The 16704-nt window shown below is 43.5% G+C and overlaps 1 protein-coding gene across 1 annotated transcript in view; it reads right to left on the bottom strand.

The window, feature by feature from the left end:
- FKBP10 (FKBP prolyl isomerase 10) overlaps nt 1-11610 on the bottom strand; it is a 37276-nt gene extending 25666 nt beyond the window's left edge. Inside the window, exons 1-3 of the mRNA XM_063959839.1 lie at nt 11181-11610; nt 519-664; nt 102-291 (exon numbers count right to left, since the gene is read on the bottom strand). Of these exons, the coding sequence (XP_063815909.1) occupies nt 102-291; nt 519-664; nt 11181-11374 (530 nt within the window). The 5' untranslated portion in view covers nt 11375-11610. The remainder of the gene's footprint in view (nt 1-101; nt 292-518; nt 665-11180) is intronic.
- Between the last annotated feature and the right edge of the window lie 5094 nt (nt 11611-16704).

Below are 16704 nucleotides of genomic sequence, written 5' to 3'. Positions count from 1 at the left end.
CACCGTTTTAGAGCAGCGTATGTAGTCTTTAGATGTAAAGTCAAGGCTATAAGGTGGTAAATGGAACTTTAAGAGATGAAGGCTATCAAATTGGCTATTACCTTGAGTCAAAGTATGTTCCATCCAAGAGCGTGCCATTATAATGGTATCTGACAAAGTCAGAGTCCACAACCGTCCTGTTACATTGGCTGGGTTTCTCTAGAGTGGTGATCTGCACCTCATCTTTCTTGTTCCACACATCTACCAAAATGATGTCAAAGTAGAGAGTAGCATCTGCAGGGATCATGCCGGCTGGAAAGGAGAAAATGAAGGTCAGGGGAAGTATTAAAAAGCTTGTTTAGTTTAATCTGGAAAGGTGTATGTAAATTTAGCATGTGCCATAATATATTGTATAAAAAAACATTTGTAGTCAGATACAAGATTTGCTATCTTTAGAATAAAACAAGCTAAATACCAGAAGGGAATAGGTACAATGAAAAAAAAAAACTGCATTGCAGATTACCATGGACTGTACTTACGCACGCCTATGCTCCCATATCCCAGGTGTGGGGGTACAACTAGTTTTCTTCTCTCGTTCACACACATACCCAGAATCCCTCTGTCCAAACCAGTGATAAGACGGCCCACACCTACATATCCTGCAACAGCAATCCCTCTGTCATAACTGCAAGAAGAACAGGGACACCAGAATGAATACATGTTTAGAGAATGTGGCCACTCTCCACAGAGGCTTGGCCAAACATTAAAGAGTGCATGGGTTTTTTTTACACAACACACCTCATCTATGCATGAGTGGCAGCTTTTATACAGTATGTAAATAAAATATGAACAAATGGAGTAAATAGAAGCGCCTAATAGTGTCGGTGAATAAAACCTGTGCAGTCAGGTGCAGTTATTAGAATAAATAACAACTTTGCTTCAAATACTTTCAGGCTGATGACATTTGGAAGCCGAACATGTAAAGAGAAAATAAAAGCAACATAGTGTGTACGGTTTTAAGACACAATATTTTACAGTGGTTTCAGAAATTAGGAATGTGGCTCATTCCAAAATATTAGGTAAGCAGAACTGATGATACTAAAAATATATAGAAGACGAAAGCTATAAAAGACAGCGTTTTCACAACATCTTAAAAGCTAGGAATGTGGCTCATCCCAATCAATGTTACGCAAACGTGATAAAAAAATAACAATTTAATAGGCACAGTCCTGCCACGCTTATTTTGCGTTCCAAAGCCATAATTTTGACCAAAGACGTAATTTTGCGTTCCAAAGCCATCGTGGGCGGAAATGACGCGTTTTTGCGTTCCACCGCCGTTTTTCACCCTTTGCTATTTCTTATCTTTATATTTCGATTGTCTATAAACTATTTCTGCTCCTGATATACAACACCTCTGCTAATCACCCATTGTTTTAAACACTGGTTTTGGTCTTTATGTGTAGGAAGTGATGTCACACCCACATGTTCACATGTGACCTCTCACTAGCACTATAAATATCCTGTTTGTGCCCATAATGACTATCCCCTTGATGAAGTCCACCTAATAGGATGAAACGCGTTGGGCCAGGGACCTGCTACTTACCCCTTGGACTCCCCACATGCGGACAGATAAAAACAGCTTATTACTGAATCCTGTACGTGTGCTACCTGCATTTATGGACAGATGAACTGCCTATTCGTTTTAATTGTCTTGTACGTTTGCTACCTCTAAGCGTGGCAGGACTGTGCCTATTAAATTGTTATTTTTTATCACGTTTGCTTAACATTGATTGGAATGAGCCACATTCCTAGCTTTTAAGCTGTTGTGAAAACGCTGTCTTTTATAGCTTTCGTCTTCTATATATTTTTAGTATCATCAGTTCTGCTTACCTAATATTTTGGAATGAGCCACATTCCTAATTTCTGAAACCACTGTAAAATATTGTGTCTTAAAACCGTACACACTATGTTGCTTTTATTTTCTCTTTACATGTTCGGCTTCCAAATGTCATCAGCCTGAAAGTATTTGAAGCGAAGTTATTTATTCTAATAACTGCACAGGTTTTATTCACCGACACTATTAGGCGCTTCTATTTACTCCATTTGATATTGAACATACATACATACATACATACACTAGTAGAAACGGTGCTGCATGCATGATAATGTGCCAGATTAATTGCACCAATGCAAAATAGAAAATACACCATAGTCCCCTGTGTAGTATAAAGGTGACATATGTACAGTACAATGTACAATTCAAATGCACAGTGTGAAAACTGATCTCTAGAGGAGGCGGTGGGGCCCCAGGGTTCCCCTGTGGGCCAGTCCAACCCTGTACAATACCAAGCAACAAATGGCTTTTACTTGCTTAGTGCAAGTTAGAAAATGTCTGATTGGCTGCTATAGTTTAGTGTAATTGCATTGATAGTTCTAAAACCAAGTTGGAGAAGGGACCTCTGATGTCACAAAGGGGAGGAGCCATGCTTGAAGAGGGTACCCAAAATGAACGCCCGTAGGCTCGCTTCGCTCGCCACGCTTCAGGTACGGTGGCTCCTCTCCACTTGACACCGGGTTACTAAAGGGAGTAGTTGGTGGCATGGATAGCAGAACTGGCCTAGCTCCTCCCCCTGACGTCAGAGGTCCTTTAGCCCACTTGATTCTAGCATCTACCAGTTGCCTATGCGTTGGACTTTCCCTCTGAGAGATTGCGGAACAGCAGTGCATGTGCTAGGCCTTGATAACACAAGTCATGTCATCATGGATCCTCCCCCTTCTGTGCAATAATGCCGTTTGCTAGCACTGCAAGATAATGCCAATTACACACTGCTACAGCAAAAGGCATGATGGCATGAAAGGTGTTATCAAACCTTGCCCACTTTACAAGAAAACTAATCAGTATAAGGGAGGGTGACCTAATCTCCCTGGAGGACTCCCTAAAAATCAGGGATTCTCACAGACATTCCAAGAGAGAAAGCAGGCATACATGTTGGTAAATGACCTTCACATTATCATAGTCAGAGATGGTCCCAGTTTCTACAAAGTGTCAAATATCTCCAGTTCCACGCACACTTTTATAGCAGCTTGATTACAGATTATATAGAAGCATATAATACAGTAAAATGTATTCCTTGGTTTTCATTGACAATCAAGTAAATATCACTGAGACTATGGCCTTCTCTGTATAGTGTCCGTTGCTTCCACCTCAGCTGACAGACTAGTACGTACATTCCATTAGCATTTTTACTCATTTCTGATGTGATTTGTGTTGAAAAACCTAGAGGATAGGATGAGCTGGAGGTCACACAGGAGGTTCTCTTATTATAATTCTGTCTAAATGCACTGCATGTAGGGTATTACAGGCCTGGGCATGTTCTGGTGATGTAAAGCTGTACACTATAGCCAGGTTCTTACACGCTCCCCACTCCTAGCTATTGCATTCTTTCATCATTGTCTCCATGTTACGTTTCGTTTCAACTCTTCACAATGCGATGTTACCAGTCTATTTATGAGGGAGAGGGAGAGGGAGGAGAGATCCTCTTGATCAGGAACAGAGGGGCAGATGTATTAAACCTGGAGAAGGCATAAGGAAGTGATAAACCAGTGAAGAGTGCAAGATGATAAACGCATCAGCCAATCAGCTCCTATCAATTTGCATATTGGCTGATACTTTTATCGCCTTGCACTTTTCACTGGTTTATCACTTCCTTATGCCTTCTCCAGGTTAACACATCTGCCCCAGAGTTTGAAGTATGAGATGCTGTAAAATCTACCACTCAACAGGCTTTTATAGTGGCTCTTATTTTCACACAGAATCGCTGGTTGGATGTAGAGTACATATGGGCCCATGAGTCAACAGGGTAGAACAGGGGAAGAGATCACCCCAATTCCCCCCTGACCCAGTCACTCACTGCTGCTCTGTGCATGTATCAACACATTGTGCTGCTATTACAAGTAGCTTTATTCAGGCAGCACTCATACAAAGGAGCAAATTCAGGCGCAAGGGTGGGTGGGTGAAGGTGGTGTTTGAGTGTATGCTTTCTATACTTGTTCCTGGATAAAAATACAATACATTGATAGTATTACAAATTACATCTAAAACCTACTTTTCAGCAAGAGCCAGTGGAGAAGTTGCCCAACCAATCAGCATTGAAGTAACATTTATAATTTGCAAACTATAAAGTGCAGCTGATTGGTTGCCATATGCAACTTCTCCACTGGCTCACTTCTCCACCCTTTTCACTGAATAGTACATCTTCCCCTCAAACATCAGTCATCACCAGCCAGTTGTGTCGGATTACTTCTTACTTGCTATGATTTATTCTGTCTGAGTGAGTGAATTCATATAAACTTACTACTATACAGGTGTGATCAGGCACAGTAGGAATTTTACTAGTTCTGTACCGTTCTGGCGCTTGCATACCACAGGCTGCATGTACTGAAAGTTGGGCATGACAGAAATCCTGCTGAGCGCATCTACAGATCAGTAAGTACTGGGAGGGGATCGTGCCTAACTGACCTAATTTAGGTGGGGTGCTCCTGCTCTAAGAGCATAAGAGTGGGTAGAGATCTGAATAACTTAGAATATAATTGAGGGGGACAAATATTGGAAATGTATCTTCCAGTATCATTGAGGATTTACCCGCCAAGATTAAGCAGTCATAACTACCATAGTGGTGCGAGGCACTGTCAGAGGCCTCATCAACAAGGATGTGGGATTTTTGGACGGGGCAGGATAGTGGAGCACCACTATTCTTGTGTACAAGCCCACTGTATTATTATATATTTAATTTTTGGGTGAATGGCAAAATTAGAATCCTTACAGCCAATATCCTGTGTAATTTATTCATTCAATTGAAATTATAGATGAAAACTCTTTGAAACCTTTTTGTAACATTCCCAAATGTTTGTTTTCGCAATTAAGTGCAGGACTGAACTTGAGCTGTATACATGTTTTACCAAACAAAACATCAGGTAAAGCAACGGATAATGAGATACACACAATGGAGCACTCAGCACATGTATAGAATATGCTACTATTCGGTTCTTTTGAGTGTGATGGAATGACTATGCTTTTTTTCCAATATAATCTACTAAAAAAACATTTTGCACAAAATAAAACTGTTATTTCACTAAAAGCCTTCGTTCACCTAGGCTAAATTGGCAGATATCGGCTTCCTTAGTTGTCCAGTTTGGAAAGCATTACATGACCCCAGTTCCAATGTTTAAGGGGCGGGGGAGAGAGGGCTTACATTCAAATGTAGAGCATAATTGCCGACTTTGTGGGATTTTTCTTGGGAATGTACCAGGGGCAACTGTATGGGACATGGCAACATGAATTATTACTACCCAACATCACTGCATTTTCCTGTAGGGCCATGATGATGTGATTGACAGCAAATTGCATCATCAATGCAGAAGGCTGGTCTACTCCTAGAATGGGAGAGCAGGCAATATGATTTAGGGCCATATGTACGATTTACTTTCTAGCCAAGTCTTGGCGGTGTGTGGTATTCCCCTTCCTGCACTCAGAAGTAGTGCCCCTATTTCTGCTGCTTCTTACCTTGACATGGGAGAGGTGCCACCACTGCTGCACCGATATACAGCGGACAGGTAAGAAGTGTAATGGGGGAAAATCACAGTGATCTGTCCCTATGCAGGACATACAGTACAGTGCAGGGGAGGTGGGGGGCACCAAGGAATCGATTGGATCCTTCTTTAGGCGCTCCTTCTCACCACATTGGTTCCTGCTGGCAAACTCTGAAACTTTTAGTTTTTGAAGTTTAGGCCCCAAATATTGAATGGGCCAGTTCCAAAAAAAAAAAAAAAAAAAAAAAAAAAGCAGAAATTAGCATTTCCACATGTTTGGCCACTTAACTGACGGTTATTCCATTCAAAAGCGATAACAACATTGTTTTTTAAAATGCAATTTATTTAATAAAGTTGAAAATTTATTTTTTAAAATATTTAAAGATTATATTATGCACATCTGCAGAACGGATCTCCTCATCAAAAACGGGGGGACAGGGTGGGACGGCGCAGTTTCATGAAATCTGACCATGCCAGTTAAGTGGTTTTAATGGGCCATAAGAAATCACAAATGGGCCCTTTTAGTCTATTCGGATCTATGCTAAATACAGGCATCCTAGACCAGGGCTGTAATTAGGAGTGTGTAGGACTCTGGGCGGCAGTTTCTCTGCCCCAATCTCTTTGTTTTTGGCTTCTTGCATCTGGCTAGCAGGGTACCTGAACAGCACCCTATGGCCAGGATTGCTGCTGCAGCACCACCGGAGCATCCTTCAGAATAGGGGTGGGCAAGATACGTCCCGCAGGCTGTATACGGCCCACGAACTGATCCTTCTCGGCCCTCTGCCTACCACCACTGAGCAACGACAAGCGGCCCGACCGACTGCTTGTCATTGTGCTACAATAGCTTCAAGCCGCGGCCACCGCTGAGTGTGTGGAGAGAACAGGTCACAGAGTGCAGCAGCAGCCGAGTGTGTCCTGTAGCTGGACCGAAGGACCTGGTAGACGTCAGGCATTGGGCAGAGACTCTGAGTTGGGGGTGGAGCCAACAGCAGCACTCGGACTCAGGAGATTTTAATTAAGCTGCACTGTCTGCAGTTAGGGAGCGCTGTCTGCGTCTGTACTGTGGATTGTCAATGCTACAGTAGGTCTGCCCAGTATGCATGGGGTGGGTGGGGGGAGCTGCTAAGTGTGCCTTGGGAGGGCGGGGGGAGCTGGTTTACTGTGACCCTTTCCAGGAGGCCTTCATTGCTTGCGGCTTATATACATACTCTTGCATGTAGAATAGCACTCTTGGTTCAAATAGATAAGTACAGCTGGAGTGCCATTCTCAGAAATGCATATATAAAGAGGTGTCCTTGTACAATAGACCAGGCGGCACTCCTGTCTCCAGTCTTTTATAAAAAGAGTGAAGTTTAATCCATGATATCCAACATTTCAAGGCCCTGTGGCCTTTTCCTCAGGGTATGTGCATATTGTACATAGACACCCAGAGGCATCACTTACTTGATATACACTCAGTGCGGGTGAAAAGAGGTGTGGCTTTGTGGCAGGGGGCATGGCTTCGCGCCCTGACCCCCCATTTTTGGCACATCGTGGGTCTGGGGGATGCTGGCTTCCCCCGGAGACTGGTGCATCTGCAGTGCTGGCTTCTGCACTGTGACAGGAGTCGGGCTGCAGCATGTTATTATATAGTACAGCACCTGGCTCCTACCACTGAGTTGGTGTTCCATAACGCGAGGTGTACAAGACAATGCAGGTCATGTACATGGTATATAAACATTGCTGCATCATGACACTGAAATAAGCATCAGGGTGGCAGAATCAGTGTTAGTAATTTGTGTAATCCCAGGGTTCTGGCAGATGCAGGAACATTCCAACTGAGTCCACTATGTGGAATGCCCAGTACACACTACAACAATATCTTCATAATTTGTCATTTCCAGACAAATCGGAAAAAAATTGTGCAGTGTGTACCTGTGACTGAACACTCCCACAGGTCATTAACAATATCTTCTGGTTGGCCAAGCTGCATGGTCAATCAGAAAATATCATTAATGATACCATGCTGCTGAATGCAGCATAACATGTTACATCATCCCATAGTACCACTGACATTGCACGATGCAATATGTATGCCAGCAAATAAGCCAGGGACACATCATTCTGATCAGTGGCAGAACTTCTGAGTTGTGGGCCCAGGTGAAAAAATATACTTTACCCATCCCCCCCGTCCGCTTCCCCCACCATAACCCAAGTTCACAATATGCCACAAGGCATTGGGTGGTAGGAAGAGGCAGAGGGTAACAACAAGAGAGTCAAAAGGAAGCAGAGCGTGACAGCGGAATGCAGGAGGAGGCATTGGGTGACAGGGGTACAAGCACAATGTCCTGCACAGTGCAGATAATAGGGGGCAGGTATCCTGGTGTGGGCAGGAAAACAGAGTCCTCCCCTCTGTCCCTGACAGGGCCCCCCGCCCCTTGTGCTTTCCTCCGTTTGGCACTGACATCAGGCAGACTCCGATAGTGCCAGTTACACTGGTTGTGAGCTGCATTTAATTCACAGACAGCAGTGAAAAATAAATAAATAATAATAATAATGTACATCTTTCGGTTTATTAGAGGCAGTATGTGGCTGTGATCATCAGCGCTGATAGGTGGCAGGACTCCCCTATAAGTCTGGCACACACAAGGTTAGCCCTGCTTCCCTAAGGCAAGAGGCAGATCCCTCACGCTGTGGGGCACACATTGGGGGTAATTCCAAGTTGATTGCAGCAGGAAAGTTTTTAGCAGTTGGGCATAACCATGTGCACTGCAGGGGAGGCAGATATAACATGTGCAGAGAGAGTCATAGGCCCTACACACTGGCCGATTTTTTGAAAGATATGAACGATCTCGTTCATAAATGAACGAGAACTCGTTCATATCTTTCAGTGTGGAGACTCCAGCGATGAACGATGCGCGGCCCCGCGCTCGTTCATCGCTGGTCTCCCGTCGGCTGTGCATGCAGGCCAATATGGACGATCTCGTCCATATTTGCCTGCACTTCAATGCAGCCGCGTGACAGGGGGAGTGAAGAAACTTTACGCCCCCCAGCCGCCGGGTCGCTCGTCGGCCGTATCCGCCGTCGGGCAGCTCGGCGGTGGGTCGGCCAGTGAGTAGGGCCCTTTAGATTTAGGTGTGGTGTGTTCAATCTGCAATCTAAATTGCAGTGTAAAAATAAAGCAGCCAGTATTTACCCTGCACAGAAATAAAATAACCCACCCAAATCTAACTCTCTCTGCACATGTTATATCTGCCTCCCCTGCAGTGCACATGGTTTTGCCCAGCTGCTAACAAAATTCCTGCTGCGATCAACTTGGAATAACCCCCCTTGTTCTCTGCACTGGGCCATTCATTGCTCAAAATGGTCGGGGTAGGGAGACCAGGGCATAACTCATTGCTGGTCTGGCCAGCAGTGGATCCCTTAAGGCCCATACACATTAGACGATGTCGCTCTGTGAGCGACATAGTCTAATGTTTCCCCCTCCCGGGCCCCAGTGCAATGCACCTACTGTACAAATGGTAGTTCCACCCCTGGTTCTGATGTGTGCCTGGCCTAGTTTTTGTGGCTTGACAAAAAAATAAAAATAAAAAATAAATAAATAAAATAAAATAAAAAGGTAAGGGATCCACAAGGGATGTCCTCATAAATTTTATGAAGACTCCCACATGTCATGGCATGGTAGACTGAATTCTTGTTAAATCTCCCCACCCCTAATAAAGAACTATATATTATTTTTCAGGGAGCAGGGCAATTTCCACATTCATTTTAAAAATTAATGAAACTACTCCTTACAGCTTATTCTTTCCACATTTCCTGTACTTCCTACAGTAATGTGTATGGCCTTTAGACAACACTGCCAAATATAGGAGGCTACTAGCTCTTTGCACTACTAATAAGATGCATGTGGGTTATATAATATTTTTAAGACAGACATTTTTAAACATAATTTGATTCATGCGACAATTAAAAAACTTAAGACTAGCAGACTCAATGGTGGAATGTGTTTGAGAGAGATAAAGCACCAACCAATCAGCTCCTAGCTGCCATGTTACAGGCGGGGTTTCAAAAATGTCAGGTAGAAGCGGAGTGATGCTTTCTCTCTCTACAAGGTTTGCCCCAAAATATTCTTCTAGGAATGTTTTACTGTACGTTCACATTTTTCTCAAATAAGTTATACTCTTGATGGTAGAGGTGACTACAACTACACTTTTCACATAAATCAAATTTTAAAATTGCTCGTCTTAAATTAAAAAACAAAATATATATCTATCTCTGTATCTATCTACATGCAAGCACATATTTGCTTGGTTATATTATATACAAATAGCCACAAAAACAATAAAATATATAAATGCACTTTATAAACAACTAATAATACTACTAATCTAATACTAATAAATATATTGTTCCTAAACCCACGTTGGCACAAATCTTAGAGAAATGTACAAAACTACATAAATTTAGAGCAAGAAAACTATAGGATTTTATTACAATTATTCCGAGAGGAAAAAAGAAAAAGAGAAAAAAAAAAAAAAAAAAAGCCAAAAAAACCCACCCCTTTAGAAACAGAGCATCTTTAGTCTTCCTGTGCTGCAGGCAATGCTTGGCTCAGCCACGTCTACAAATAGAGGGCCTGACTCCCACCCAATACACATGCACGCCTTCCTTATATACAGATGCACACTGTTACATCCATTTATTATGTGCACAGCAACTGAATCAAGCCATTATAGCATGCTCTGGAGGTGGGCTGAGGGGTCTGCTGCAAAATTGGGAACAAAGGCCATCTAGCACTCTTTATAAAAAGTATATGGTCATTTGATTGTGTCACTGGACACAATTATACATTACCCGAGGTGTAGAACATGAAGTTTCCTGTACTATTTTTATTTAATGTTTTACAGAGCACCAGATTATTTAGAGAGTTACAGGAATGAATGAACACGTAGTATACAGTAAATAAAAGCCATATACAGACATAATGAATAGTCTATGCATGGATGTACTTATAATCTAAATAAAAGGTTAAATATAGGATATAAATAAAAAGCCTCCTGATTTTCTACCACGTAGCTGTTTTTCCAGCACAGTTATATAACAACATTGTTTCCAGTAAACACACAATACATTTTATCACATTTGCAGAAAAATAATGAAACATAAAAAAGTAATAAGACAGAACACAAGAACTATAAATAAAAATCTAATTTGATATGCACGAAATAAATGCATGCCCTCTCTTGTTAATGTCGCTAAATATAATTAAGTGGGGAGCACAAACCCTTTGCCCCACCATTCCACTAAACATTTTCAGTTATTTTCAGGCATTTTACATTTTAATAATATACTAGCAAAATGCTGGTACCATCTCAATTGGGTGGCTGATCTATATATCCACTACCTTTAGGGAAGTTCTTTCTCTCCTCTCCCCGGCCCAACTACCAGCAATTATTCCAGCCCTGCAATATGCCTGGTAAATGTAAATCTGAGTTTATACTACTATGATCCCTTAATTAATGCAATAAAAAGGTGTGTATTAAACACGTGCAAAGAAAATTTTTGTAAATCTATCGTAAAAACAAGAGAATCTATCGTAAAAAAAACAGAAAGAAACAAACGGAGAAGAATACCTGGCATCAAACTTCTGTCCATCCTTTAGAGTTCCGTTGTAATGGTATCTTACAAAATCTCCCATTTGCACTTCTCTCGGGCAGGTTTTAGGGATTTCATATCGGTCTATGACCACATCTTCCAACGGTCCGGAATCAGAGGACACACACAGGATTAAAAATTGTAACCAAACTACGAGACTATTAAAAATCATATTTGCAGGAGATTAACTGTTACACTGGTGCACTGCAGCCTGGGACTTCTACTTCCTCTCTTGTACGCTTCTTTCATTGACTGACAAGTCTCTGGTTATAAAGGAATTTTTGTTAACGTGGAAAGGGGGGCTTCAGGCTGACTTTTTAGCTGGCTGAGGATATCTCAGAAGGGGAGGAGACTGTGACTTTTCCGCAAAGAAAGAATGAAAAGAAATCTGATTCTTCCCTAAATCTGGTTCTTAAACTTTATTCCAGAACAAGGTTTCTTTACCTTGTCTATTTTTTTTTTGCAAATGGATCCACAAAAAAGGACTATATTTAGGTAACTAAAGAGATTGCGAGGAGGAAAAGGTGGGACTTATCCCAAAGCAGGGCGAGCAGCTGGAAGTTGCAGGGTCCTAGTGCAGCCTTATAATATAAAAAAAAAAAAAAAAAAAAACAGGCAAAAAAGTATTCATTCCTTGATGGCTTTTCCACCTTTCTTACATAGTGGTTAAAAAAGATTATATCTGGAGTACAGTAAGGGTCTTGTTACAAAACTATTCTGAGTCTTCATAAAAACAAAGAACAACTGATTGCATGAAAATTAACCCTTATTGTCTAAGCAGGGTCACTGCTATTGCTAGGCAAATCTAGGTGATTGTATGTGGTGCTAGTGTTTATGAGGTGCCCAAAGCTATCAATGTGTAACATAATGCTACTTATGGGGTCTATTTACTAAGCCTTGGATGGAGATAAAGTGACTGGAGATAAAGTACCAGCCAATCAGCTCCTAACTGCCATGTCACAGGCTGGGTTTGCAAAATGACAGGTAAGAGCTGGTTAGCTGGTACTTTATCTCCGTCCACTTAATCTCCATCTAAGGCTTAGTAAATAGTTTCACTGCAGTGCACCCCATGGGATGTAGTCAAAAGTTCAATAACATCAGTGTCGGCAGTAATGATGTCAACATTGTTAAAATGTCTACAGGCAACATCGACATTCTTAAAATGTCAACAGGTGAAATGTCAACATAACCAGAATGTTGACATTATTTACTTATTAACCAGGGCCGGCTCTACCATTAGGCAGCTTTAGGCGGTTGCCTAGGGGCGCCAGCCTCTGGAGGGCGCCACTGAATTTATCTAGCAAAAATGTAAATGATGTCTCTGTATGCAGCCTCCTCCTTTTACACTGCACTGGCTGCTGCTGCAGGTCTAATCCAGTGCAGCCGCCGCTATCAGGCTGTACCACCTAGTGTCTCAGCGCTTCCTCTGTGCTGACAGGTGTAACATCAAGTCATGTGACAGCACATAGGAGGCAGATGTAACTATGGCTCCCAAGGGGCGCCCCCACAGCCGCTCCTCATAGTCTTGATACACCTCCTGACACTCAGCAGAAATGTGAAATTGTCCTCAGAGTCCATCCTATACAATACCTAACATACCAAAGGGGACACCCATACCAGGCCCCTGACGTTGTGAGGGACCCCAAGGTTCTGAGGGGCAGTCAGCGTGGATGCATCAGCTGTGGCAGTGCGGCGCCACTAGTAATAGATTTATTTAGTGGTTTGTGATGCCCGCCCTCCTGGAAGGGACTTCAGAACAGGTTGGGATGCCATGTCGGGCCCCGTGCTCCCCTTAGCGGCTGGTCCCCCCCACCCCCCACCCCCGCGGTTAGGCTGATTTATATGAAGCTGCCACGATCATAGTTTCTGCACATGTGCAGAAGCTCACTCAAGCTCCCAGAGCCGCCCCGCTTTCCTGACCTTGCTCCTCCTCTCCCAGATACCACACTCACTGTCTGGCTGCTGAGTGCCATGAGTGAGGAGCCCTGCGGACATCCACAGCAGGTAAGTGTACTTTGCTGGGGTTGGGGGGCCTGGGGGACAGCTGTGGGCATTATCTGTATGATTGGCACCACTGTGGGCATTATCTGTATGAGCAGCACCACTGTGGGCATTATCTGTATGAGCAGCACCACTGTGGGCATTATCTGTATAAGCGGCACCACTGTGGGCATTATCTGTAGGAGTGGCACCACTATGGGTATTATCTATATAAGCGGCACCACTGTGGGCATTATCTGTATAAGCGGCACCACTGTGGGCATTATCTGTATAAGCAGCACAACTGCGGGCATTATCTGTATGCGCTGCACCACTGCGGGCCTTATCTGTATGAGCGGCAATACTGCAGGCATTATCTGAATGAGTGGCATGACTGTGGGCATTATCTGTATAAGCTGCAACACTGTGGGCATTATCTGTATGAGTGGCACCACTGCTGGCATTATCTGTATAAGTGGCTGTACTGTGGGCATTATCTGTATGAGCGGCACCACTGCAGGCATTATCTGTATGAGCAGCACCACTGTGGGCATTATCTGTATGAGCGCCACCACTGTGGGCATTATCTGTATGAGTGCCACCACTGTGGGCATTATCTGTATGAGTGGCACCACTGCGGACATTATCGGTATGAGCGGCACCACTGCAGGCATTATCTGTATGAGCAGCACCACTGTAGGCATTATCTGTATGAGCGCCACCACTGTGGGCATTATCTGTATGAGTGCCACCACTGTGGGCATTATCTGTATGAGTGGCACCGCTGCGGACATTATCGGTATGAGCGGCAATACTATGGGCATTATGTGTATAAGCGGCACTACTACTATGGGCATTATTTGTATGAGCAGCAATACTGTGGGCATTACTACCATCGGCATTATGTGTATAAGCAGCACTACTTTGGGAATTATGTGTATACTGTAAGTGGCACTTCTGTGAGCATTATGCATATAAGTGACCCCACCACTGTATTTTATGTGGATCTGGCTTTTTTTTTTTTTAAATTATGTGGATGTGACTCTTCAATGTATTTTACGTTGGATCTGGCTTTTAAAATGTAGTTTTTGTGGATCTGGATCTTTCAATGTATTGTATTACAGTGTCTTATATTTGGCAATACACTTATTGGCACATGCAGGGGAGGGATGTGTGGTCGGGCGTGAAGCGTGGGGGGCCCCCCAGAGATATCAGTGTACATGGCGCCAAGATTTCTGTTGCCGGCCCTGTACATAGGCAGCAAGGACGGTCATCACTCAAGAATTTGAAAGTGAAAGTATATTGAGAACAAAGTCACAAAATTTTGTTTACAATATAATTTTTCATGTTAAGTAGTCATTCAGTGTTGTCCCTTGTCTCTGTATGCTGAATGTATAATGATGCAATTCACCCCAGCCAACCTAGTGCCCTCCTGCATATCCCCTCCAAGGGGTGGTGAGGGTTGGAATTGCAGGTTAGGTGGTGCTAGGCTGAAGCTTTGCCTAGGATGCAGAGAGACCTTGCACTGGCCCTTTTATTAACAGTTTCTTATATAGCATACAAATTCCATTACGCTTTACAATTGGATAAGGGTTAAGCTGCATGTAGATTAAGCTGTGAGGGGAAGTTAGGGTTAGGTGCATGGGACGTTGGGGTTAGACTGTGTGGGGGGGAGGGGGGCTAGGCTCTAAAGCAGAGGTCCTTAAACACGGCCATCTGCATGGCTGTACACCTGGTGCTTGTGGGCTGGTGGCTACGTGTAGTTCCACACGCCCTGACGTCTACTGCTGTGTTGCTGCTGCTGCTCCATCTTCTCTCCCTGCAGCCGCCCTCAGAATGCCATGCGCATCGGCATTTTGGGTAGGTGGGAGGGAAAGAGCTCACCAGCAGCAGAGCTGTGAACCTGGGATGGATGAAAAAAATATAGCAGTGGACGAGAGCAGATGAATGCTTCCAGCGGGGTGCCTGCGGCTGCGCCCTCAGCCCGCAGCTACTCGGGCAATGGCCCTGCTTGCTCGCCGCTAGAATAACCACTGACCTGAACACCGAAGTATTGGAGGTCTGACCAAGAAGTAGCATTCACATGACCACTAGGACCCAGAAGATGTTCCTGGAGCTGCGGCAGCCGCCAGCACAAGTCAGCACTGTGCCACCAAGGATGATATGCCGACATTCTAACATGTCTACATTATGTCAACATTATGACTGTCATATAGACATATTCTACCCAACCCACTGAGTATTGGCTACAGTGGTTTCCAAAGTATTTTGAATCATGGCACCCTAGAATATCAGAATTTTTTTCACGGTACCCCTAGGCCAAAAATGTCTTATTGCATTAAGTAGATTGCGTTTATATGTCATCCTTAGGGTCAGTTGTGTGGTGAGGGACAAGATTTGCTTCTGTTTGGCCACATATTTTATGACTGGCAGCCACCAGCACTGGTTTTGCCTATTATATTGACCATGAATAATTTGAATTGGTCCTGGACCACCAACCCAGGGCACCCCTGCAAGTGTCCCGAGGCACCCCAGGGAGCCACGGCACACAGTTTGGGAACCTTTGGGCTACACACATAAAAGGGCAGCAGCCAGTAACATCTTACCTGTGAAGCGGCTGGCTGTGGCTCCTCAGGTTAATAATGGGCTGGGAGTGGTATCACAGCCCTGTGCCAAACTCGCTGGAAGAGAAATATCACCCCTCCCCATTACCTTTTAAAACACACCTAAAATATACCATGCAATCGGTAATATTCAAAAGTCAAGTCATCAAAATACTGGACAAAAACCTGTTGTAGTCTGCAAGAATAGACCTACACAGGTAGGACTTTAGAGAAGATTCACATTCCAGAAAGACAGCAATACAAAAGTTATACAACAGAGTGTGGATCATTGTGTTGACCAGAATTAGGTCAACAATCAGTCAACCCCATATGGTCAACATGCAATAGGTTGACCGGGTCAATAGGTCAACATGTAAAAGGTAATACAAAAGGTCGGCAGGTACAAAAGGTCGACAGGGTAAAAAGGTCAACATGGAAATGGTCGACACAAAAAGGTTGAGAAGCTTATTTTTGCATTTTGGGTGTTATTTTCTGTTAAACCACATGTGACCCCCAATTAGTGTACCACTTCGCTTGCCACGCTTCGGGAAAGGCACCTCGCTGCACTTGGCACAGGTTACTATTCCCAATCATAGTTCACGTGGATGGTAAATAATGAAAAATTTGAAAAAGATCCCAAAAATTTATATCAACCATATGTGTGTCGACCATTGTCATGTTGACCATTTGAACCTGTCAACATTTTGTACCCGTTTACCTTAAACACTGTCGACCTTTTGACCATATCGACCTTTTGTACCTGTCGAACTAATGCATATCGACCACATAGGGCCAACCTATTGACTGTCGACCTATCATGCAGATCCCATACAACAAAAATCAGACTGGAGTAGTTTGAGCCACAAAACAAAATCAGTGGTTCAGTCAAAGCTCAGACCTCAATCACATCTACAATCTG

Source organism: Pseudophryne corroboree, chromosome 3, assembly GCF_028390025.1.
Source record: "Pseudophryne corroboree isolate aPseCor3 chromosome 3, aPseCor3.hap2, whole genome shotgun sequence".
NCBI lineage: Eukaryota > Metazoa > Chordata > Amphibia > Anura > Myobatrachidae > Pseudophryne > Pseudophryne corroboree.
The sequence above is the reverse complement of the archived record's forward strand: the minus strand, read 5'-3'. Positions and strand labels throughout refer to the sequence as shown.